The sequence below is a fragment of the Cydia pomonella genome, chromosome 11 (genome assembly GCF_033807575.1).
Source record: "Cydia pomonella isolate Wapato2018A chromosome 11, ilCydPomo1, whole genome shotgun sequence".
NCBI classification, from domain to species: Eukaryota; Metazoa; Arthropoda; class Insecta; order Lepidoptera; family Tortricidae; genus Cydia; species Cydia pomonella.
Genome location: NC_084713.1, coordinates 5868787 through 5895261, shown reverse-complemented (window position 1 = coordinate 5895261; position 26475 = coordinate 5868787). Strand labels below are relative to the sequence as shown.

Below are 26475 nucleotides of genomic sequence, written 5' to 3'. Positions count from 1 at the left end.
AAGCAACAACGTGTCCAAGAGCCTCAGTATGTCAGCTGCAGGGAATGCCCGAGGGAATGAATTTGCATGGCGAGAGTCACAAACACCGGGAGTTTGCGACTCTCTCCAGGACTATTTTTGTAATATTTAAATAATAGGTAGGTAGGTAGGACCCAAGAGCACACCTAATGAACTGTTTTGTACGGTAAATGGTCAGTCGTGGAAGCTGCGACAACCCTTTACGCAACCAAAAATAAAAACTTCGAGGTCCTTCCACTGTGCTCAATCTTGCCCTTTTTTCTGGTACTGAGAAAAATGCGGTCGCGGTGAAAGGGCGTTTAACTCTTTATTTACCGGTGTATGTAAGGTAGCGCAGTGGTCCCTACGGACACACTAGGTCCGACTGAACTTACCAGCTGTTTTGTAATTGGGGTTGAGGACACGTTTACTACATTCTAGGGTTCTGCTTGATATAGGTAAGTACCTGGCTAAATCAGGTAAGTAAGTAGGTACCTATTTGCCCCTTCAAAGTTATATTAATTAGGTGCACGAGTATGAATGAATTAGACAATTTAAAGATTAAAAATATTTATTATTCATTAAAATAACGCTATTTAGTTACTACTATTACAATTATATTGCCACACATGCCACATGCTTCAATCGATAGATGCTAACACAAGAAAATACCTACATGACAAATAGGTTTTACAAAACCAAGCAAAGTTTTCTCACTAGGTACTATTCCAGAAATTATACTCATAAATATATGTATGTAATTTATACAACTAGACAGCCTAAGTATCTAAATAAGATTAATTGCTAAAGCTGGAAGTCGACGTAGAATCCGCGCGTAGGTGGGCAAACGCGGTGTCCTGAAATACGTGGGAATGAGCATTTATCATGACTAGGCTGACTACGGTATGGGTGTGTGCAACGGGTTTTTATACTCAGAAAGCAAACATTGGCATTATCCGTCTTTTTGACATTAATGTTTGTTAGAAAGAAATAACAATTTACTTAACAGATGTTTGTAACAGGTAAGTTTTATGAATAGAGATAAATATATACTTCAACTATTACTTAGTACCTTAGTAACTTTTATACAGGAAACTAAAGAGCCTTTGTCAAACCAATAGTTTTAGGCAAGTTAAAAGGGTTGTGAAGAGTTTTTTGGTTTGTGACCTTTAAGACTTGATAAAGAAAAACAACTGAAGGCTATGATTAATAACTTGTTTCGGGAACTGGAACGTTGTTTGCGCTGTAGTCTGTAATCGGTCCTTCAGAGATTCATGACGCTTAAAAATTGAATCATGGTGCTGAATGCCTAAGAATATATGGTCCGATCTTGGGCCAGTTATTATGAATAACGGCTAGAAACTTAGAACATGAAAACTGAATATCTTAAGAGACTTCACGACTAGGAAGTTCTAGTCTCATTGAAATGAACCTCGAAATACAGGTAGCCACTACATGACTACTTATACTAATTATCTACTTTGTACTTTGTTTAAAGGTTAATGTAGGGAAGTCTGGCATATACCTTAAATTTATTGCAGTATTTGTGTCGGTACATATATATACTTCGCTCAGACACAGTCAGAAAGGAAGAGCTTCTCTCCTTCTGCTCTACCGAACTTCTGTCAGTTCTTCTGTCCGGAGTAGGTATGTGTAAAAAGGCAAGAGTGACGGTGGAAGAGCTTGTAGACGGTCTTCCTCACATAAACCTTACCTAGCTTTGTCGAAAAATTGCTGCGAATAATCAGAAACTCCAACGTTATGTGAAACTTACTGAAACCGTGTCCTCAATCACCAAATGCGACCGGCTTCTAGAACATGCAAAGCTTGGCTGGTTGGGCCCCACTCTTTTCACCTCCACATCTGGCTCCGTTTTGGGTGAGGACCACTCCTCGTACAGGTCAGGTCTGGGTCCCAGGGGCCTCATGGGATTGGTGCGGCAGTTATCCATGATCCACTTTTGTTCGCGGGCGCAGGGCTTTCTGAAAGCGAAATAGTAATTTCAACCGACTTCCAGTGGCAGATTTGCAGTCTTGGCCACCCAGTGTGTATGGCAAGTTCTAGCCGCACCTTTCTCAGTACCCATCTAATAGACTGCCGCCCCTCGTCATATCTGGACACTCAAGGCCCCGCCTTACTTGGCCTTAGGGCAAATCCACCACTTCCGACTTCAAGTGAAATTCTCTTAATTTGGGTAAACTTAATCCGGTAAAATATAACATTAAGGGTACACTTTGATGATAATGGCTGATATCTGAGCTGAGCAATATGGCGTGCAGCTTAAAAACCATTCTTTGCGATAAAACTGTATAGTGGACCTTATGTCTGGGCAATAAAGTTTACGATTTGAATTAAATCTAACATTCAGTTTTCCAAGACTTCAGATGCAAAATATCATTCATTAAATATTTTCCAATTGCTTTTTGTTGAAAGAAAACATCATACGCAACTACGCATAACTACGCCTGCGAAGTAAATGTGTATGGGAAAATCCAATCCGCATTATGTTAGTGTATAACTTATAATATAACACACGTATATAAACGGGCAAGTATATAAAGATACCTCAAGAAAGCCCAGGTGCTCCAACAGACAACCCAAGATCGTAGGACTTGGCGCAGGACGTTGAGGAGCCCCCCGAGGGTTGCCCACCTTGTCGTGGTGGAGGGGCTTAGTAGCCGTGGCTTGGTCTCCCACGGTGAAGCGAAGAGGCAACCAGGGCCGGCCTGTTTGAGGTGCTGGCTGGCCCGAGGAGGACGCTCCAAGTGGGCTTGATAAGCCCGCTTGTGACGCGTTGGAGGTGGACCGTCGAGGAAGAGGAGTGTCGGTATTGCGGTTAGCCGTTCTCCCTATCCTCGACGGCCGAGGTGGGATCGCAGGGAAAGAGGCGTGATGGTATCACGATGCGCCACTCTCCCTATCCCCTGCGACCTTGGCGGGGCCGTTCCGCTGTAGCGGCGTTGGTGGGGCTGCAGAGGAAGAGGAGTGTCGGTGTTACGGTGTGCCGTTCTCCCTGTCCTCTGCAGCCGAGTTGTGGTTTGCGGCAGAACCATGGACCTCATCTGCCGCCGGGCGCTGGGGAGTTTTCTGGCGCCCGTGGCCTCCTTGTGGCGGGCTCGGGGGGGTCCGCTACACTGCAGGACGGAGGCCGAGGAGGAAGGCGCGTCGAACCATCTGGCGCGCCTAGCGTGAAGGGCCTTCGGGCATCCGCGAAGGAGCCGCTCGCGGGCGGCTGCCGCCGGTGGGGTCGCGGATGAGTACGCAAGTGTTCCCGTAACCCCACCAATAAGGCGGCGAGGTGGCATATGGGGGGTTTTTAGTGGGTATACCGTGGGCCTCATTAGCCTAGACGGGAGTCCCACATAACCACTCGGGTCACCCCCCGCACCCGGGTGGTATGCGGAATGCATTTTCCCCCCTGGAAAAAAAAAAAGGACGTTGAGGAGACCCGACCCCAAATAATGGGATCAGGGGGGAAGAATATAACTTATAATATAACCCAATGAATCCTCTTGTGCATTGAGATATTTGAGAGGAGACCTGTGCCGTTTGTCTAAAAAAATGTACTTACTTACCTAACGTAGGTAACGTTAAAATTGTGGCATGGAAGAAAAATGTACTGCATCGAGTGAGATTCAAATTTACGATTGCTAGCATCATTTTACTCAACGTGGTGATGTTGAGTGAGTGATTTTTTTTTTGTGAAAACAATAACTCAACTGTATCCAACAGAAGAGTAATAACTCACAATTAGTGCGAAATACTTAATTAGGGCAAAAGGGGCACAAAATTCCTAGCGGCATAATTTTATCACATAAGTAACTTTCCGGTCTTGCGAGCTTCAATTTTCCCCCGAGACCACAGATAAGGGATGTTATTTATATTAATTACCGAATAATCGGTTTTGACGAACCAGTTTAAGTGTGATCTCCAAGTCAATACCATCATATCAGTCAAATAATAGATCATGTCATTAAAGAAGACGCGTAACTTCACTCGTATTGTCATATTGTTAAAGGTTACATTTGACAAATCTGCGCGTCATTGCGAATGACACGAACTATAAAACATGATAGCATCGGACCTCCTAGTTGAACTGTCATTATAGTGAATTCTTGTAACTATTGAAGTATGAAGAGTCGACATGTAACGTGATAGCACTTGATGTGCAATCGTCCATAATTATATTAAAGTGTCTTACTATCGGTTATTTAAGCCGTTTGTCTCCGTGATGCCCAAAAACTTGCTGAACTAAGTTTGCCCCAATGATCTTTAAAATACTCAGTTCCTTACTCGTTCAGCGGAATTTAACAGAACACCTTAGCTGCTTAAAGGCTTTTTATCTGATTGCCGTTCTAGAACTTTTTGACTTCTTCGATCATCCTATTTACAAGCACTATACCTTACTCACAATGTATTTAAATAGTTATTTGTTTTTCAAGGGGACAAAGTTGTTGTTTAACCTCTCGTGCTAATATTGATACCTGAGCAAGCAAAAGATTCCAAAATTGAACTGTTGAGCGTGACGAAGGTTTCCAGGCATGAGGGTGAAACAAACTTTGCCACCGAGTGAAACACATTTTCATAATTTTCACCACACCAACGCAAGGAAAACGCAAGACGAAGAAGGAAAATACGAGTACTGACTGTAAAATATCAAACAAAATCAAACCGAATCAATTCAAAATTAATTTTATTACATATCATTCAAAATCATTATTTTATAGTCAATTCTACCAGCCAACATAAGGAAACAACTCAAAATTTGCATTTTATTACTTTGCCTACAAATGCGAATAAAATGCAACTTTCTCATCAGTTTTTGAGGTACCAAGAAAGTCTTTACCAGCTAGTTTGGTGAAAATAAAATAGCATCCTGTTTTTTGCAAGATTTAGATAATCGTAGCAAATGAAGTTAAGCAATAGGAATGGCTCTTGAGATAGACGCGACCTTTACCCGACTCGGTTTTGACAGATTTCGCCCGTGATACATTATCTATCTATGTACTTATTAGGATAGAATAGAATAGAAATCTTTATTGTGAAACCATGGTATACATATAGTTATTACATTAAAGAGTGTGAAAACTCATGGCACCCTGTTAGGGAATTGGTTTATAAAAATTGAGTGTGATGCTATTGATACAAACCTGATCATCCGAGTTAGGTCTTCCGCCGAGAACACAATTTTGCTATCCGGGTCGTAGAAACCGTCCCCCGTGTCATAGAATCCTGGTGGGATTTCGCGAGTCGGCTGCTCTGCCGTGAGGTACGAGCGACCTGCTGGTTCCAGTCCATCATCGATCTCTATCGTGAACCTGAGGGTTTGAAAAACATGAGTGTAATAACTGCTAGTTGAGGATTAGGGCTAAGCTAATAAGAGTGCCTGACGAGAGATTTGGTTATATTTCTATGTGTTATATATCACTATGCCTAATTCACAAAAATGTTAAAAAATCAAGGTAATTTTTTAACTTTTATTTTAACTGAATCAAGGAAAAATTTAACAAAACAAAAAATATATTTTTTTTCCATGTGAATCTTATATAAAGACATCAAGGACATGAAGGTCTGTAAAAATATCCATTATTAACCTCATTCTATTCTCCTCAATTCCGAATTAATAGCATTTTAAATTCCTTTGGTTCCAGATAGCCTGCTCCAAAGTCCTTCATTCTTTGTCTGGTGAGGGCGTGACAGCGAGCTTTTATTTAACTTGCCCTGTAAATTAGTGTGGGTCAAATCTTGTAAGCTAAATTTTACCCACTTCCTGATATCCGATTGAACTAAAAAAATGCATACTTACAAGTCGGGTGACAATCTGACAATGCAATATTATGGTACCATCGAGCTGATCTGGTGATGAAGACAGGCTATAGGAGCTCTATAATGAAACAACGCTACCGAATTTTTGCGGTTTTTAGTTTTATTTGGATGAGTATTAGTTGACTGTAGTAAGAAAAGTACAGTCAGCGATAAAAGATTGTAGCAAAAACTTATTTTTTAAGATAAACATTCGATTTTAAATGGATTTTTTGTACTATTTCCATTCTGATATTTAACTCCCCATTCCGTAAATAACGATAGGGACTTTACACTTCTTTTACCTACTTATGAATATTCCCGAAAAAAAAAATGTTATTATATAATTTATTAGTCATGTTTTTTTTATACCTTCCTCGTTTTCGAAATGACGACATTCTTTATGCCTAATTGTCCCAAATTCAAAAGTGACCGTAACCTACTGTTACGGACAGCATGGACCCCTGCCGAGACGAATGCTCGGACGGTGCAGACCCGGGCCGGAAAGAATTACCTAACGCGTAAAACTGGATAAAATGGCTGTAGGGTGCCTAGCTATGGGATAGAAATAGGTTGACACAAGCACACTTTGTATGATTGACTTATCGGTCGATTGGCTGGAGACAGGATAAAATTGTAGTCGCTATGAAAATAGCGTTTTTGTGTCAGCTTGTTGCGTGACGTCATCACCGCGGGTGGGCGGCCGGTGCGGTCGCTGCGGAAGCCGGAAGCGTACTGAGCGGCGCGGACTTCGGTGCGCGGTATTTATATGTTCGGGCCGAGGCGACCCAATTTCACCTGATTTCTCCCAAGTTAGGCTTTCCCCAGGGATCGTAGTGACCTGTATAGATAGAAAATAGGGTTAGCTATCCGTAGACACAAGCATTGTAAGCATTGGGCCTAGAATTATCGAGATATTAAGACTTAAAGTTATTTTTGTATGGAGTTGAACTATCGATAGAGATAATTCTTATATTTATGAATATTTTCAGCTGAAACTAGTATAATAGGGTAGATCTTCGTAAATGCTTTCTAAAAAGGTACGGTTCATCACTGAAAACCTCAGGGTTCCCGAGATAAACCCGAAAAGGTGGTTAAATACGGGGAAAGTTCTACGCCCAATGCGAGAAAGAGATAGCACAAGAAAGAGAAGTCCACGTAACGAGGCCGTTCTCGAATTATCTGGAGTTACTTTCGAGACCTCGTATTCGCCCTATATAAGCAGGCGAGATACGGCCTGCGGACAGTGAGTTAGTACAGTCAGTTCAGTTCAGTTCAAGCGATCGGAAAATAAAAAGGAAAAGTGAGGAAAAAGTGAAAGTGCCCTAAAGTTGTGATCAGTATTAGTGGTAATAGTGGTTTTAGTGCTAGTTACGTGGACCGCTTAGTTATTTTACCTTAGTAAGTACTAGAATAACGTTATAGTGAAAGTGCCTATAGTGTTAGTGTTTTAGTGCTTAAGTTTGGTGCCTAAGGTCTAGACTAAGTGTGTGCTAGTGCAAAATAAATAAGAATCTAATTAAGTGGTGTTTGTTTGACGCTCCAACTACGTCCCACCGTGGGAGGAATTGGATTTCCGAACCAGCAGGCTCCGTAAATAAATATTAAACTGAGTTATCGCTGAGAGCTGACTCCAGGGTGTCCTCTGGCGGTTACACCTACTTTAATTAAAAAAATGAAAATGAAAACAACTTTGGTTCTATGTCAATGGGGGCCGAATTTCAGCCCACAGTGCGTGAAAATACAAGCTACCTACATGCACTCGAATACAAATAACTAATGATATCGAATAACCGAGTAAGCATCCAAAAAAGAGAGGTATGGGCATTGTTAAGAAAGGTATGGGCATTGTGAATGTCATCTCGCTTTGTGTGGTAGGGCACAGCCAGTGGATGTCATACCAGATCTAGAGCAGAGCCCAACTGGGGAAGTACCTCCACCTTACAGAAAACAGCAGCCAAATAACACTAGACCCTACTCATAGTGTTGTGTTCCTGCCGGTGAATAAGGTTGCCAGAGCTCAACGAGGGGGGGCGGGTTTAGGGTCGGCAACGCGCATGTAACTCCTCTGGAGTTGCAGGCGTACATAGGCTACGGAGACTGCTTACCATCAGGCGGGCCGTATGCTTGTTTGCCACCGACGTAGTATAAAAAAAAAATTGGCAGTTCGCCCGCGTCGACAACATCGCTACTTTTTACAAAATATTATTGTCGATTTTGCTTCCTCTACAGTTATCATTTGCATATTTCGATATAAAATACAAAATACAAAATACAATTAAAATACAATATAAAATACAATTAAAAGATGCCAATATGAAAGTAATGTTTGGGTTTTGTTGACATATTTATTTTTTTCGCATCGACATAAACTTCACATATTTTCACTTACAATGACAATGAAGTTATAAACGTAACTGTACTCGCTTCTTGTTTATTATCCGATATCTGATAAGAGTTGGTTCTTCTGATCGCAATCTTTATTAAAACAAAAATCGCAAAGCAGCACGTTGGGTCCCGTAAACTTTACGGTGTAAAGGGTATTGTAAATATATGAAAAGGAACTATATAAAAAATTTAATTGTATATGTACTTATGTAAATAATCGTAGCCAATACTCGAGATACTTTTATAGACTTCCAATTCTCTAATTTAATTTTACTTTTATATCTTCCTTGTCTTTTTTGGAACTAATAATTTAGATCTTTAATTTAATTATCTTCTTGTATTAATGAGATCAGCTAGAGTTAAGAAATAACATTTGGAAAATAATTGGGAATTTTTCAAGATTAGGTCGCCATATTTTAGGACCCCAAATTAATCCCACCCAAAAGAACCTCGAAAGCAGACAAGTAAAGCTCGTCTCAAGCTATAATTTAACGCAAAACGGGCAAAGAAATGTTCAATGTTTTGCGGCTTAATTCATATCCGTCCATTTGCGAACAGAATGGCGTGTAATTTTCGGACCAAGTTCACGTTCCACAAAAGCGCCGGAGGAATAATAAAGATGGATCACTTGTTTTATACGAATTACAATGTAAGTCTCATATGCGCTTATTTAGAAGACGGTAACATTGTAAGTATAGGGGTCTCGGCGCCGAATACAATTTCATGCCTTTTGGCGTCGAGACCCTTGGCCCGTGGGGTCCAAGTGCCCTTAAGCTCTTTAAGGACCTTTCAAAAAGGTTAGCAGAGGTCACCGGCGACCGCAGAGCTGGTAGCTTCCTCGCTCAAAGAATTAGTCTTGCAATACAGCGAGGAAATGCTGCCAGTATCTACGGCACCATGCCGCAGGGGGATATTTTTTAGTATTTTATTTTAAGTTTAGTATTATTTATTTTTAGATTTAGGTTTTAAGTTTTATAGTTTAATTATGTTTTATTTACAAGTTGAAATAAAGTATTTACTATATTTAATGAAGTACAAACGTTAATTACATCATTGTCATATGATTAGGTTTGTCAATATTCTTTATGTCGGCTACGGAAAATTAGTTTAGGTAGGGTGACTGCTACCTATAGTTATTGGCCACTACATAGTAATTGGCCACTCCTAACAAACAACGCCGGATTTAGAGGTCTGGAGGCCTCGGGGCAACAAAGGAGTGGAGGCCCCCTGGCCCCAAATTATTTTCCAAATATAATGGATAATTTTCCGAAGTCTCTATTGTGTGGGCCCCTCTTTTGTGGAGGCCCCGGGGCTCTAGCCCCGGTTGCCCACCCCTAAATCCGGCCCTGCTAACAAATTAGAAAGAAACAAACCAATTGAAGCCTTACTGTTAAGAGTGGCCAATTATTTCTAAACTCGCACCCAGAATCAGGCGACCTAAATTGACATGAGTTGACAGATAAAATGATATCAGGCATTACCTTTCAACATTGCTAAACATTGCCTGGCTCCAAAAAAAGTGTTTATTTGCCAATAAACTATTTAATTCCTAATAATGGGAAACCGGCTATAGAACGTGTCATTCACGACGGCGCGTGCTTTTACTCGTATTGTCATGTTGTTAAAGGTTAGATTTGACAAATCTGTGCGTCACCGTGGATGACACGAACAATATCTCGTACCTTTATCTTTATTCAATCTTGTGAGTTATCTACTGACATTATATTTTCCAGTACGTTGTTGCCAAACTTTCGATCGCGTCTATCACTAGTTAGTAGCATAGTGTTATTTTCTATATTTTTTAAACATATTTTTCAATTGGAATTCCGAGTGGCTAAGCTGCTTATTATTAAACAGCTGTGTTTAGGCTGTTTGCATTATTCTCGTTTCGCAAAAAGCTCTCTCTGCGAGTACCAAAGCAATAAGTATCAGGCGTTTTGTTACGCCTTATGGCCGGGTCGTTACACAATAGGAACATTATTTGTTGGTGCTAGGGTTTGATATTTTTGAAAATTCGTAAAAATATGATAGGCGTATGTAAACTAGCTTTAGCCCGCGACATCGCTTGCATAATGATTTGCGATATTAAAACTATCCTATGTCCTTTCCTGGGACTCTAAACTATCTATAAACTTTAAATTTGATATTAACCAGACATACAGTTATGGCTCAGTTTCATTGGTCGATAGGGCCCATATGCGGGTTGCGGGAGATTTAGAAACTCATAAAACATGCCATTATGAGTTTCACTAGTCGATATAACACTTTACCGCCTGCCACGAGTTACCCGCATTCTGTATATCAACCGAACTATGGACTTATGAGTTTCACTAGTGGTTATACTGCCTTCGGGAAGTCCCCGCACGCTTTATATCGACCGAGTTATCACCAATGAAACTGAGCCATCAGGATTACTTGCGCGTTTATAAGTATAATAATTTATTTGAATTTATCAAAGTTCTAACTGATCTTAAAATGTCTCTTGGGAAGCCATCAAATTAAACAGCGTTAAAGTAAAGTGCACACCGATATATTGTGTTAAACATACTCGTAGTACCAAAAGCCAAATGCAGCAGTCCCCAGAGCCCACTAACTCCAAACCACAGCGTGTAGACCTAGATTAATCTCATTACCAATGAGATTCAATTTCCAAAATGTTCCGCTCAAAAGCGGCACTTTTGGGATTCGCGCTGTGATCATAGGTAGCGAGAACACTCTGAGATAAAGTTTTGGAAAAACGTTATGTTACGTTTTAAAGCAAAGCTTACAGAATAGAATAGATAGAGAACAGATAGTAATTTTATATTTTATTTTGGGTGGTAAAGGTAACTGCCTGTGGTATTTGAATTTGCTGTCAATTTTCTTTCGCTTCTGGAACCGCATCTTCTATTTTCGTGACCGCAATAATTGAGTTTTCCTTTAAAGTATTCTTCTACATAAATTTAGGTTTTATCTATCGTTTCTGTTCCCGAAAGCAAATGGCTAAAATAATATATATATATATTTGAAAATTATTGTACAATACACGAAAGTAAAAATGGCAGAAAGCTCTACCAGTCAACCATATATGTTATTTCCTCGTACCACTAAGCATAAAGATGGCTTGAAAATCACAAACAGAAATTATGCATTTCCGTATGAGTATTATTAGAAACATAAATTGTTTAATGCCTTTATTTTTAGGGAGTTCTGGAAACTTTACACCTAAACTTTCGGGAAATTAAATACATTTTTGGATTTTCTAGTTATCAATATTTCTTAACAGCTTACTTACTCGAATTCAAACAGTCGTGAAACATGTTGCGTCAGTGACTAAAAACAACTGACCTGAACTGAGTTCAAACGTAAAATTAGTCTAGCCTTACCTCCTATCAATTCAATACATTTATTTGTCGAAAAGCAGGTAGTGTTACAAACAGGTGTTACATACAGATAATTAAGTGCTCCAATTTTGGCCATATTACATTATCATACAGTACGGCTAGTCAGCATCAGCGTACTCCAGCCCGTCTGGGAGCACCAATGTCCTCTCCACCAACCATTTGCCGAATATGAGTATTAGTATAACTACTTCCAATGTTTCCTAAAACCTTACCTCCTATCTGGCATCATGCAGTACGGCCAGTCAGCCTCAGAATACTTCAGCCCGTCTGGAAACAATAATGTCCTCTCCACCATCTCCCCGCGCAACCATTTGCCAAATATAAGTATTTAACTACTTTCAATGTTATAGGAATAACCTTACCTCCGGTCTGGCATCATACAGTACGGCCAGTCAGCCTCAGCGTACTCCAGCCCGTCTGGAAACACTAATGTCCTCTCTACCATCTCCCCGCGCACCCATTTTCCGTATATTACGGCTCCGCACGGGTATCGAAGTTCGCCTCGTCCGTGGAACGTTCCATCGTCGAATTCGCCCTCGTAAATTACACCTAGAAGATAAAGAAATTAAGACATCTTTAGTAGATTAATCTTGGTTTAACGATGGGAAATCGGTTGGACATTGAAGCACCAACCAGTGGTTGTTATGAAATGATACGACATTGACTCGCAGTGCATCTCCTTCGCACCATTAGCGTGAGTGACTTTTGAAACTGTTCTGATGATGACCACAAAAATTGACATCTGGCCATAAAAACTGTATTCCAAAACAACGCATTTTTTTGCGGTTTAGCTCATCGGATTGTAAAAAAAATAGTCGCCATAAAGCTCGTAACCAAAATGAAATTTTAACAGAAACTTAGTCTTATTAGATTAATATATTAGTCATAGTTAGGTACACTCCCGGCCAAAAGTATGGAAACAAGCTTGTATTACAATAGAAAAGGATGCATTCTTAACCGATGGAATTTATACTACTCATTGACAATTAAAAAACAAAATGGTAAAAATAATAATAATAGAACATATTAAAAGTTAATAACTCAAATTATGGCTACAATACTTGCCAGTTAAACATTTTGTACTTAAGGCAATTAAAATGGTATAATTATGTAACTTTTTAAAATCTTTTTAACAATATTTAAGTATATTTTGATATTAAGCGAGTATTTACAATGTTTTGGGTTTACCTGATGTAAGTTTTAGGTTATAAATAAACAATAAAGATAGAAACATGAGATATTAAAGAGAACTTGTTTCCATACTTTTGGCCTTGGGTGTAGATAATTATGAAACATTGTCAATCGCAACCAAAGTGAGACAAATGCCTAAAATTACTATGAAAACATCACAAACTCTTTACATTTTGTGGTAAAATACATAAATTTTCATTCATCAGCATATCAACGGTGTGAAGTAGGTTTCCTATTCCACGACACTTTCGTTGTAAGTAATGAGTAGGGAAACATTGCGTTTTCACACTCACAACATTATATCGTAAGTAAAAAGTATCACGTTCAAGTTTCGATCGTAATCTGTAGTTATTAGGTTTAAATTTAAAGAAGCGTAAACTGTTATATGGTTGTTTTTTGCATGAAAGTGTAAGGTGGTAACGGCCGTGAGACCGGAGATGACCAATATTGGCCACCGCAGAGACATTGTTGTAGACCTTTATAACTTGAACTTAATTTGTTTTTAGAAATTGGAACGAAGCACTTTCGAAGATATGATAAATAGTAACAAGTTCCAAAAAAGTGTTGGTTGGTTGGTACGTCGATACGTAACGCTATTTTTAGGGTTCCGTACCCAAAGGGTCAAACGGGACCCTATTACTGAGACTTCGCTGTCCGTCCGTCTTTCACCAGGCTGGATCTGCCGTGATAACCTAACCTAACCGTGATAGATACGACAGTTGAAATTTTCACAGATGATGTATTTCTGTTGCCGCTATAACAACAAATACTAAAAACAGAATAAAATAAATATTTAAGGGGGGCTCCCGTACAACAAACATAATTTTTTTGAGTTTTTATAAATAATGGTACGCCGATATTTAGTATGATGTCGTTTGATAGCTTAGTTTTAAATCCAACGGTATAATATATAATACAGATTTCTGTTGGTTATTAAGAGGCTGTTATTAATTTTAGTCGCAAAAATGTCAAATTGATGGATGTAGTTGATGAAATTGTACACCTTTTATTAACTATTAGAAATAACAAGTACTGGTTTCTATTAGCACGTCTTGTTGTCTTTCATTTTAATATTTTTTTTTTTTGAAAACAGAGTCAGTTAATTAGTTTTTTTTTCTGATGGATGTTTAAAGCACTGATTTTTGAAGCTCTTATTTGTAAATTTCGTAAAGTTTGGACTGCTAAAAATGGTAATTTTTTATTACACTTATCCTGTACTTTAATAAACTACATTTTTGTTATTCTAAATTTGGAGTAGTGAAAATGAAAGTTAGACGAAATAAAATTTCTCCAGAAATTACTTCAAAACAAGTGACAATTTCTCTAAAAGCGACTTAATTTCAACGTAATTTTCGATACTCAAACAATCTACAACACCATCATTTTTTGATGAATTTTTAAAAAACGTCATATATTACCGGGGACGCACGCTTGCGACCTCATTATTATAACTATAAGGCAAGATGAGAAGACGTGCCAATAGTAACCAATACTTGTTATTTAGATATTACGTAACAAAAGGTGTACAATTTCAACGACTAAATCTATCAATTTTACATTTTTGCTCTAAAATCGGGCTTTTGATTTAGCTGCCATAAAACGCATCACGTCCCAGACAAAGTAGGCCTGGAATGCACTTAGACCATATTTAAAGGGTCATACACTTTATTATATGCTTAATTAACTTCGCGTCTTTTTTCCTGGGAAAATTAATACTATATTTTGCTGCTGCATCCTTATATGGAAATACATATGGAAAACATTTTTTTGCAATACTCGAGACTCAACTAAGAAAAACGTGATACCTATATAATGTACCCGGGTCGTTAATTTTTATTGTATTGTCGGCAAAAGAGCACTTTGTCTGAAATGTGTTAGACCCTTAATGCCCGGGTCACACGAACGTGACCGCATTTTTCCACAGAATATTAAAGAGTTTAAGGCAGGCTCCTGTAATTAAGCTACTACAAGTATACATTAACTGTAATTAATGATCCCACATCGCTTTATGTGGCCTTGTAGCCTTGCTAAATTAATTCCAGAAATAATGGGGTACCAGCAGTAAAGATAGGGTGAGTGAACCAGTGAATTTAATTATTACGTTTTGGTAACATTTGTTCCATACTATCTGAACAGTTCTAAAATGTAGGAAGTTGAATAATGGATACTGAAGAATCAATTTGTATGTGTTTTATTCATGAAAGTAACACACGTGGATTAAGAGTTAATATGTGTAGAGACCCAATGCCGGATTTAGAGGTCTGGAGGCCTTGGGCAATAAAGGAGTGGAGGCCCCCTGGCCCCAAATATTTCCAAATAAAATGGTAAATTTACCGAATTCCCTATTGTGGGAGGCCCCTCTTTTGTGGTGGCCCGGGGCAGAAGCCCCGGTTGCCCTCCCCTAAATCCGGCCCTGTAGAGACCTACATACCTATCTTTAAATAGTACCATTTTAAATGAAAATAATACTTAGATTCAGTAGAGCTAGAAAGAAAATAGTATAAAACTGTTATATTCTGGCTTAAATTTCCTCAACTTGGCTTAAGACGAAAGTAGAGGACCCGTGCGAAATCACCTTTTCATACAAACGTTGTCCCTATTTTCTTCTCTGGATACAATACAATACAATACAATACTCTTTATTGAACACCTCACATAGTTGACAATAAATGTACAGAAACAAACAAAAACAATTTGATAGAGGTAACAACAGGCGGTCTTATCGCTTAAGAGCTTATCTTCCAGACAACCTTTGGGTATCGGAGACAATAAAATTAGAATATACGGTAGGTGGCACAAAAAAAATTAAAATAATAATAATTAAAAGTCGAATAGAGTATAACCAAACAACACAAGACATTAATATGAATAAACATACTTAAATACGTCTAACCATAAACATACATAGACATACATACGTAACAAATATTTATTAAATAAAGAAACAACAGTGTCATTAATAATATAAAAAAATAATAAAAATCTATGAAAAGGAAAGATAGTATTCCTTAATAATGTAGTACTAAGTAAATCAAACCTACTTATTTACATTATTGAAAATATTTTGACAAAATTTATTGTATATATACCACAGATATGCCTCTGCGTTTGATTTTTTTGAATTTTTAATTATTATAAAAGTTATAAGCATTTCAAAATTAGTATAACATCGGTTTTTTCTCCTAATTATAATATAATCAAAAAATCTAAAAAAGTCAAATGTAGCATAGCTATGATTAATATACACATCAAATTATGTAAAAATATTTTCCACATTGTCAATATCCAGAGAGGAAAATGGGGACTACGTTTGTCTCGAGAAGCGGCCGTCCCCTTTCCTCTTAAACCTCTTTTCTCTTAAAGCCGCTATATCTCGAGTTCATGTGAGAGACAGTAAAAAGTTTAATATAAAATATCGTTCAAGTAAATGGCCGTACGTGTATGAGCTAAAAACAGTAATATCCCAAGGCGCCTTTAAAATATGTCCCACATTTATTTTCTTTCTTATCGAGCGTAGCTCGTGTTTCCGAGTTTTGATTAATTAAAAAAAAAATACAAGTCATTTTCGAGTTAACGTGATTACGTCAGCCCCTTCAAAACAACTTAGGTATAAGTATGTATATTTTTGGAAGTTGCAAAAATACATTAAGGATTAATTTAGAAATTTTGTTGATCGAAATACATGCCAAATCTGCGCCAGGCGTAACAGCCATCGGAGCACTTCGATTGTTTATAGTATTTCGTGTAGGTATAGTATTTTTCACACAAATTGGGTACGGTAGCAGCTGTCAGCTCAATACAATTTTGCGAGATTTTACGTTTTAAGGCGCTCTTATAGACAGATTTTAGGTTTTTGAGGGGGTGAAGCAGACGAAGTGGTAAAGCAGGCAGGCGGGCGCCCCGCGCGCCGCGCTCGCAGCAAGCCTACGTCCTTATTCTGACGCCATCCGTATTCTGGTTTGTTAGTTCTGGGATCTTTTCCGGAAATTTATATTGATTATGATTTAAACTTAATTAAATTAAAAATTTGATAATTATATATAATACTAGAGTATACCGCGGCAAATTGAGAACCTAGTAAAATGATACCAAATCGTTTTGTGTCGAAATAATATTACTTACTAATTCAGAAAAAAGTTACAACTGTCTGCTTTAAATCATATATAGATACCTATTACCTATTCAAAACTTAGTTGACCTTAAAAATGCAATAGAAGTCAATTTCGGGCAAGTAGTGAAAAAAGGAAGAATACTAGCAAAGCTAAGTAATTTGTGGAAGTGAACGTAAAAAGGTAGCATGTTTTTGCTGGTATTGAGATAACTGAAAACATAAGCATAAGGTATGCACAAGCATATGTAGCTCGAAAAAGTAGATAAATTATGCTATCTTCTCAAAAAAGAACCATGACTCTAACTGTAACGACTATTTCTATATTATTTTTTGAATTGACGACAATGAAGACGATTATAAATTTTAAATGCAAAAGTCGAGAAAACTGCTATTATTATTTATTATTTAAAGTTTATAATGGCAAAAATGCACTTATACTACTACTACTACTTCGAAGTTATATAGTAATGAGTTTAATTGACTGACTTTAATTAATGTCTAATAAGGAATCAGTCTGTTGTCTGTCTAGTCTGTCTGTAATCAAATATTACAAGTATATTTGACCCACTGAGGTTTCAGATGAAGTTGAAAATCTGCATACATATGTAAGAAGGGTGACAATTAAATATTATGGTACCATCGAGCTGATCTGATGCATGAGAGAGGAGGTGGCCATAGGAACTCTGTGTCAAAATATCGCAACCAAATTGCGTTTGAGGTTGTTAGAATTGTCTCAATGAATATTATTTTCCTTTGGAAAGAAGTACAGTTAAGACCTGTTCCGTAAAGTTAATTAACATACAAAACTTTCCGATGAACAAAATTATTTTATCGTCAACTATGTTATTTATCCCTTCAAGTGGTGGCACACCACTCACGGGTCGATGCGATAGCCAGAAAGCTGTCGGCCAACAGAGGGTGGTTAGTGAGGTGTTACCATATTTAGTGGCAAAATTAAAGGCTTTGAAGTATATTTACGCTCTTCTAGCGCCCAAAAGTAGCTAGCAAGTTAGACAAGGAAATCATACATACACACGCTTGTTAACGCTTGGTTGCTAAGGACCGTTCATCCGGGATCGAACGCCTAGGTCGAGTTCTGTCTTGATTTTTAAAGAGGTTATTTTGTAAATACACGGTACCCTCGAGGAAACGGAAAGATTTTAACAGTATATTCCGGATCGTATTTAGAGGTAAAAATGTCATATAAACTTTTTTAATTCGCCTAGTTTCAGAGTTAATACCAATTAAAAAAAATATTTTTCGTTGTGTTTTAGTGCATAACGCCTTTTTGATGGCTATGTCGCCAGTCGCCACTTTGGGACCTAGTCTAAACTACCTTCTTGACAGATATCAAAGTGACAAGGTACCATTTGAATAGACTAATTTTTACGAAAAAAAATGTACCAATTTATATTAATCCATAAATTTTCCAAGAACATGAACTTAATATGTTTAAAAACATACAAAAAGTAAAAGAAAAACAATTTTTTTTGCGGAATTGACTTAAACTTGTACATGAAATTCTTCTTATGACCTCAGGAATACGTGGTAAAAAAAAATCCGTTTCCTCACGGGCACTTTTTATGACTTAACCTTTGAATTTTAAGCCCTACGTAGAAAATTAATTAACAATTACCTCCAATCATAACTTTGTTTTGTGGTGGTAGTCATTTTTAATAAGGAAAATGGAAAACTGTCACTGTTGCTAGGTTTGATTAGTTAGGTGCATGTGGCGAAATGCATAAACATTACAATAATTTAACAACAACAAGGACAACTTCAACAGAAGGACATGATGTCACGATCCTCAGCATTGAGGGACCAAGAAGAAGAAGACAATAATTTAATTGTTCTATTCGAATAGCGTATTTAGTGCTTATTCTAACGATATATGCTTAAATATATACTTTTATACATAGATAAGCTTAAATAGTTGAATTTGTAATATTCTCTAAATCCGCGCTGAACACCCGACGGGGCCCCGCCACGTGACTACTTTTTACGTTTTGGCTTCTGCCACTTGAAGGGATATACTATAGGCCTTGACTAGTGATTCATTTCAAAATAAACTATTTTAATATATACATATTACACATAAGCACCCTAATGCAAAAATGAAGAAAATATATTTTGCGAAACTTTCGATCGATTTTTCCACTTATATTTTGTATTGGCAGGAAAAATAGTAAAAGCATATCACAAAGACATAACAAGGTCCAAGGTTTTAAAGAAGAAGGTAAAATTGGCTGAGACCTGAAATTGACGGCAGAGTGTCATCGAAATTTATACTTGAAAAAAGAAATAAAATGTCACCAGTTTTCATTTCATACAAAACAGAAATAGCATGGTATAAAAGTATTATACCAAACTTTTACAAAGGACTTTATGTTTAACATTATCAAAAATGGAATTTAGTGACATTCTTGAATTTACAGAATAATTAACCAGTGAAATAAAAATATTGGCGAGAGGTACAAATATATACGAACTTCCGAACCGAGTACTTGCAAAATTTTGAATGGAATTAGAAGGGTAAATATCACTCCTGCTCACCTTACAAAATAAAATAGTTGATAAATGTTGTAAATAAAGTCTTAAGTGTATACCATATGAAAGTTAATAAACTAGAAATACCAAACAAATTCAACACTTATAACATAAACTATTACAGCCATTTGAGCACTTCCACAAAAACGTGAAATGGTACCTTTCACTAAGCACTATTTAAATCCCACATATTTAAATCCAGTATATCTCCTGCATCCTGTATGTGTTAAAAATGAAGCTGTTCCAATGACTTATATAAATTAAACAAGCGGATTAATTTTATTTGTTTACGTTTAAAAATAGGTATTCAATTTGATTATTACTGTAATAGCCATTTAAAATATAATTTTACCTAAATTGATAATTAAAAGTAGGTACCCCTCACGAAATAAGTACTACTGAATTCAGTACTACTTAGCAGTGTTTTTTAAAATGTACATGTATTTTACCTTCCTCGTATTAAAAATAAAAAGTAGAGTGTTCAACTCGGGTGCAAGGCACTATTTCATCATTTGGTTAATCGTGGCTGTATGCCGGACAGGTGCGTGTGTAAAACTTGTCAAAAAAGATAATATGTAGGATGGATGTCTGAAATGTCACCGTATTTAAGAATCAATTAGCTTAAAAATTAGTTTTTTCTTCGTAAGAGTGATGAAAACATTGTGTGTATAACATATTTGTGTATTAATAGTGTGATTATCCATTTTATGTAACGTCCGCTAAACTAGCACAGGTCCGACGCTGACAGTGGTCACGGGCGTACTGGCGTACTGACGGTATTGCCGCGCAGGGTAACGTTTAGTAGACAAAATGTTGAATTCATAATTATGAATGAAAAATTTAACGCATCGATAAACTGACAAGCAAAATGTTAGAGTTACTTAAAAGCTATTGAATAAAGTAAATTTCACATTGATATTCATCATAGTACTTCTAAAATATCGAAATAAATACAGTTTTAAGCATATTTTCAAAGCAAAAATCTATCGAGAAAAAGATGAGCCATCGTGTTTCTGACAAGCATACGGCTAGTTCAAAGACTGAAGTTATACATACTAGAAAATAATCGATGAAATCCTTGTACAAGCCTGTAAATATCGATTTAAAAATAGCGCATTTTACTATACACCGCGCCTTAAGGTTATAATTTGTATCGAAATGACAGCTATCACCGTAACCAAGATATGTGAAAATAATTCTAATAAATAAATTCGAAATTCAAACTGCGGTGTAGAAATATAAATTCAAAATTCAAATAAATTCCAATTAGAAACAAATCAATTGTGGTTACGGTTGCTATGCGTGATGACTTGATGAGGATTTTTATTTTTAGTCTATTTCTTTTTCGTTAGAATTCGATAAAACTTGGCCAGTATGAACTTTGAAGCACTGACATAAATGTTTGAAGAACTAGTTACTCATTCTAGGCGAAATGAATACGAAATTACCTACCACTTGTCCCAAAAAAATTAGGTACTTAATATTCCTTTAAGTAACGAAAATAATAATTATACGTTCTCGCAACTCAGTGGAAGATTTTTAGGACATTTAGTGAAATTGCGTTGGTAAGAATAGGGAACTCTTTCTGTCCACCGAATTTGTTCATCAAAATCTGACGAAAAAAAATCAACATCTAAATTTAAATCGGCCCATGAGGCAGACATATTTTGTAATTCCCGTGAAAACAGTTTTGATATAAAATTGTACGAGAAACTTCCCAAACAACGCTTGTGTAAAGTATCCACCGTTGGGAAATCTTAGGTCTTGCTTCGCTGAGCCAGTCTCGTTTGCCCAAGGGGTGTATTCATACACATTAAATGTGATACCAATTTTTAATAAAAAAAAAAAACTTGAGACAAATATAATAATCTTCAAGCCGCCGCAAATCCGTGCTTTCCGTAACTCCGCTTCTCTAATCAGTCGATTTTTATTTATTTTTCTTGATTTTTTTCGACAGATTTCGTTAAACTTGGTAAGCATGAAGAGCTCTTTGAGAGTTAAGAATTTTCTTAACTCTGGAGACGATTTTTTTAGGGCATATAGTGAAATTGCGCTTACATTGTACAGAATACGGAACTATTAGCAAATTTTATCAAAATTTGACGAAAAAAAAACGACTAAATAAAAGCTTTGCCCTAGGTAATACATGTGTGTAAATGCGACACAGTGATTTTGAAATCATATTGGTATTATTTATAGTTTCTGAATACCTTCAAGTGCGAGATGCGATAAGCTACTTCAGTAAATAATATCATATAAAATGCAATGTAAAATGCTTAATGGCTTGTATGTTCCGTCTAATATTTCAACCGTCGTTACTAAGACGACAAGAGTACTAGCAGTGGGGTGACACTACTCCTTTCGGACGTTCTCGGCTCCGTTCGGCTTAGCATTGCTCCGTGCAATTATTTAGGGTTGGCACAACTTGACGTTTTGCGTGCACGACCACAGATAAGATAATGACATCTACATCTACATCAAATTTCATCAATAGACGGCCAGACAGGGTTACTTTCGAATTTATAATATTAGTAAAGATTGGACCCGGGTACGTACTGGACCCGGGTACGTCCTTAAACTACGTCCAAAAGAGAGGTATGGGCATTGTGAATTTCATCTCGCTTTGTGTGGTAGGGCACAGCCAGTGGATGTCATTCAAGATCTAGAGCAGAGCCCAACTGGGGAAGTACCTCCACCTTACAGAAAACCGCAGCCAAATAACACTAGACCCTACTCATAGTGTTGTGTTCCTGCCGGTGAGTAAGGTTGCCAGAGCTCAACGAGGGGGGGGGGGGGGGGGGGGGGGGCGCGTTTAGGGTCGGCAACGCGCATGTAATTCCTCTGGAGTTGCAGGCGTACATAGGCTACGGACACTGTTTACCATCAGGCTGGCCGTATGCTTGTTTGCCACCGACGTAGTATTAAAAAAAAAAAGATAATAAACCATTATAGTCCGATAGGTTTTTGTGCGATTAAGACTAACTTTTATGAATTTATGTCTGGAGGAATTATGATTATTTATCTTAAAATTGATGATGTAATTGTTTAATTGGATATAAGTACTGTTCAATGGTCTATGAAGATACTGTCCTAAAGTAAAACTAGTATTCGATTATTTAGAAGATACTATCTGTAATTTTTGAATAAACAAATTCGGAAAAAGGAAAAATATTCTTATGTTACCACAGGTGCGCACTATTTCAGTTATAGTAATTACATACTATAACTGAAATAGTGCGTAAATTTTAACCTTCAAGTATTCCAATAAGGTTACCAAACTATGTAATGTTGCATAAAATACTCGCAGTTGTGGGTCGCTTGCATGAGTTAAAGTATAGTATGGGATTCTTCAAAAAAGGAATTTAGCAGATTTTTAAAGGATCGGCAATGCGCAAGTGACTGCCATCAGGCGGGCCGTATGCTTGTTTTCCACCGTCGTGGTATTAAAAAAAGTACACATGGAAAAAATCAAACAGCCGTTGTCTCTGAAGTGTAATATCACCTCACCTGCTGCTTATGACCGGAGCGCATGACAGTAGAATGATAGCGTTACGTTATTAATATATATTTTTAAATCTCGAAATAAGGGGTACTTATTTACGGAATGACCCTAAATAACATTTTACCCAATATCTAATAAGAAGAACAAGAAGTGTTGAGGAGAATAGTGTGGGAATGCCGCCGGGACAGCAACCTGCAGCTCCAACTCCAGGGAATTGAGCTGATTGAATGCAACAAGCGACCGGCAGCCCACCTGGAAGCCTACCGTAAAACCGAAATTCGCAAATTGCGGGGATCTTTTTCTTTTACTCTCACTAAGACGTAATTAGAGCGACAGAGAAAAATGCTCTCAATTGACGAACTTCGATTTTCGCGGTTATAGCCCTGTTTTCGGCCGGGCGCACTACATCTACCCAATATCTATAAGGTAAAGGTACCATTTGGCAACTTGTAGGTCCCCTGGCCGCTCATCCCTAGCACGTCCCAGGTGCCAGTGTAAGAGGAGCCGGTCGGGAACGTCTTCTCGGCACGTTTCACTCGCGGGATGTCCAGCGTCACCGTTCTGGTGAAATAAAAACAATGACACAAATCACCATTTATTTATTATTATTTAGCCCAACAGTCAGACAGCTAGCTCAATGAGGCTTGTATTATGCGTACTAAACGACGATATACACCGTGGGCTCGAATAGCCAGACAGATTTTAAAGGTGTATTCTTGACCGCATTTACTTAGATATTAATTCGATCAATTTTTATGCTATTAATATCCTAAAATTATAACTCCCTAGTCGCTGTTTAGGCGGCCGCCCAATGGGGGAGAATGTGAACAATATGTTTAAATTTCAGGTTTAGTTCAGCGAAATAAATAGAGCGGGCTTAGGCAGTCCTCACATACCTATTGGATGCCAATTCGCATACCACTCTAGTGTGTGAGCGGGACAGCGCTACGGATCTATGAAACGATGTGCTCGACCACCGAAGTATTATATAAGTGCGTTATGGTTCGATATCAAATCATTCATTTGTTTTAAGTTAGCTTACAGACAATATTAAAACAACACATTGGTAAATACTCTTTATTCAGACATTAGAAGTAGCATACATAATTTATTAGCACAGTATAATTTAACTAAATATTAATAATAATTTTCAATGTTGCAACACTGACATAAATAAAAACTTAAGTAAGTACTAAATAAATTACTTTAAATTCTTTTTCGGTCAGTCACAAACATATCAACCTCCGCAGAGCGCCTACCGCGAAAATCAATATCAAAATTTCGATGTTAATTTTTTGCCTTGGAGGATTTAACAACTGGAGATGTCTAGTCTGTAATTTTCTGTGAGTATAAAACAGTCTGCCGATTTTTGCGGGGGAGGGGCACATCAAATGTATGGCTATTTGTATAGGTACGTGACGTACAAATAGCCATGTCAGATAAACGTCAGTCCATACAATACATATGAAATTTGGCCGAGGGGTAAGCTCTTAACGGCGACTCAAGTTGTTAAATCCTCCAAGTTTTTCGCTAGGATCTAAGCGCTGAGGAAGCCAAGAGGGCTGCGATCGATGATCGATATTTTTGTCATTTATAACTTTATTATAATTTTTTTTCCGTATCGTTCCTTCCTTTCTTAAACATTTAAACTGTACAAGGTCCAGCACAACTCCAATCTTTGTAACAGTTTATATCTTCAGCGCATTTTACGTAGCCTTTCAATTCCGGTCTTCTAGTGTAACACCATTCTGGTATGCCAAGAAATGTTTGAAAAAGTCCATTACAATACGTGTAACACTGTCCGTTACGACATCCGCAGTTTGAATGCAAATGACAGTTATTTTCAGGTATTGCTGCTGCCCAATTCTCGGGTATGGGTAGAACTTCATCATGTAAGGTGTCATTACGTTGTGGCATTGAAAATATAATGGCAATCAAAGAGAAGAGTATAATAAGTTTCATCATCTCTGCTGTTTTCGTGGTGGAACCTGCGAAGCTGGCGAGAGCTGGAACGCGTATCTATGGAAGAAATATTTATATTCTGATTATTGATCAAGGGAAAACACAATCTCGCCTCATCCGCTTCGATCATTACAAGGACAAAAGAAATACTGAGGTCTACAGCTAGTATACATGCAACAAGTAAACTTATTTTTGTTGTGGACAGCCAAAAGACAGGTACAAATGATTATCAACGGCTTATTAGACTTGACAAAATAGTTATTAAAGTATTGTGTGCAACGTTCATAATAAGGTCTTAAAATTCTCAGGCATAACTTTACAAAACTCAACTTCGTTTCGTTTTGTAACTTAGGCCCTTGAATTTTAAGAACCCTTATTATTTACCAGTTACACAAAATAATATTTTAATTTTATGTCATTCGTTCCATTGGAAAACTCTTACTTAACCTGAAAATTCATGTTTATTAAATTTACTAAACATTAATTTTTGTGATGCAAAAATGGACCATACACTTAACATGTTCGTAGCATGTACGTGATACAACATTTCTTCTAATTCTAACAAACCATACCACTATTGTCCCTTGTGACAACGGGTCAAAATAAGAACACAAATAAGGCAATCCACCCATTTGAATATCGAGAGACCAATATCTGTAAAATGCACCGTGGGCTAAAGTAACCCGACAGACTTTAACCATGCATAACTGAGACCATAAGGAACAAAAAATGCTATATGAAAATTGGTCGAATTTGCCAAAAAAAAGTGTGTTTGTGTTCTACACACAACACGTTATTTATTTTTATATCTTTGCAAATAAATAACCATTACAACGAACAGGTAATACGAGAACGGGGTTCTCAGGAGGGTTAATGTGTGTCAGTAAGTAGTGGTACGTCTAAACCAGTTTTTCGCCGAGTTATTACAGCAACAAATTTTAACAACAATTGTCATTATCTCTAAAACAAGATTTCAGAAAACTTTGTACTAAATGCGGTGAAGAATATATACACGGCACACACGTTTACAATCTTTCGGGTTATTCGAGCCCACGGTGTATATTTAATAGGTACTAGTTTAAAAAATACTATCATGATTCAAAAAACTAAACCACTGATATATCTACTATTTCTTCAAATAATTATAAATTAAATACTTACAGTAGAGGCGTCAAAGTAGTGCTCAATAGCAACAACGATGTGTTGTGTGGAAAATTCAGTAGTACAAACCTTTTTATACCCTAACCTATTCCATTTTTCCCGTTTAAATTCCCGATTTCCTTAATATACGTAACGTTTGTTAAAAGTAGGTACATTTTTTAAAAACCCTGGATTTTCTAAAGGGAAGCATTTGCGGAAAATAATATGCTATTATCAAAATTCCGAGTTTTCTGGTCGTAAACATAATAAGAGGAAGAAAAAGATTTTATTAACATTTGTTAAAAATGCCCCGGGATTTTCTAAAAAAAGATTATTGCCATTGTATGTTATATCTTCGCATAATGAAATTTCGAGTTTTTTTTTCTGTAATAAGAGGCAAAACTGCATGGGTATAGGTAAAATTAGTTCATTAGAAATAGTAAACATATTGT

The 26475-nt window shown here is 37.2% G+C and overlaps 1 protein-coding gene across 4 annotated transcripts in view; it reads right to left on the bottom strand.

Moving 5' to 3' along the window:
• Window positions 1-26475, bottom strand: part of LOC133522688 (MORN repeat-containing protein 5-like) — a 42913-nt gene that overhangs the window by 209 nt on the left and 16229 nt on the right. For 3 of the 4 annotated variants that reach the window (XM_061858098.1, XM_061858097.1, XM_061858100.1), the window contains 4 exons: window positions 23358-23482; window positions 11933-12119; window positions 5148-5315; window positions 1772-1979 (listed from right to left, as the gene is read on the bottom strand). In XM_061858098.1, coding sequence (XP_061714082.1) covers window positions 1772-1979; window positions 5148-5315; window positions 11933-12119; window positions 23358-23482 — 688 coding nt within the window. Of the gene's footprint in view, window positions 1-550; window positions 855-1771; window positions 1980-5147; window positions 5316-11932; window positions 12120-23357; window positions 23483-26475 lie in introns of those variants that run through there. The other variant, XM_061858099.1, reaches the window with a different exon arrangement.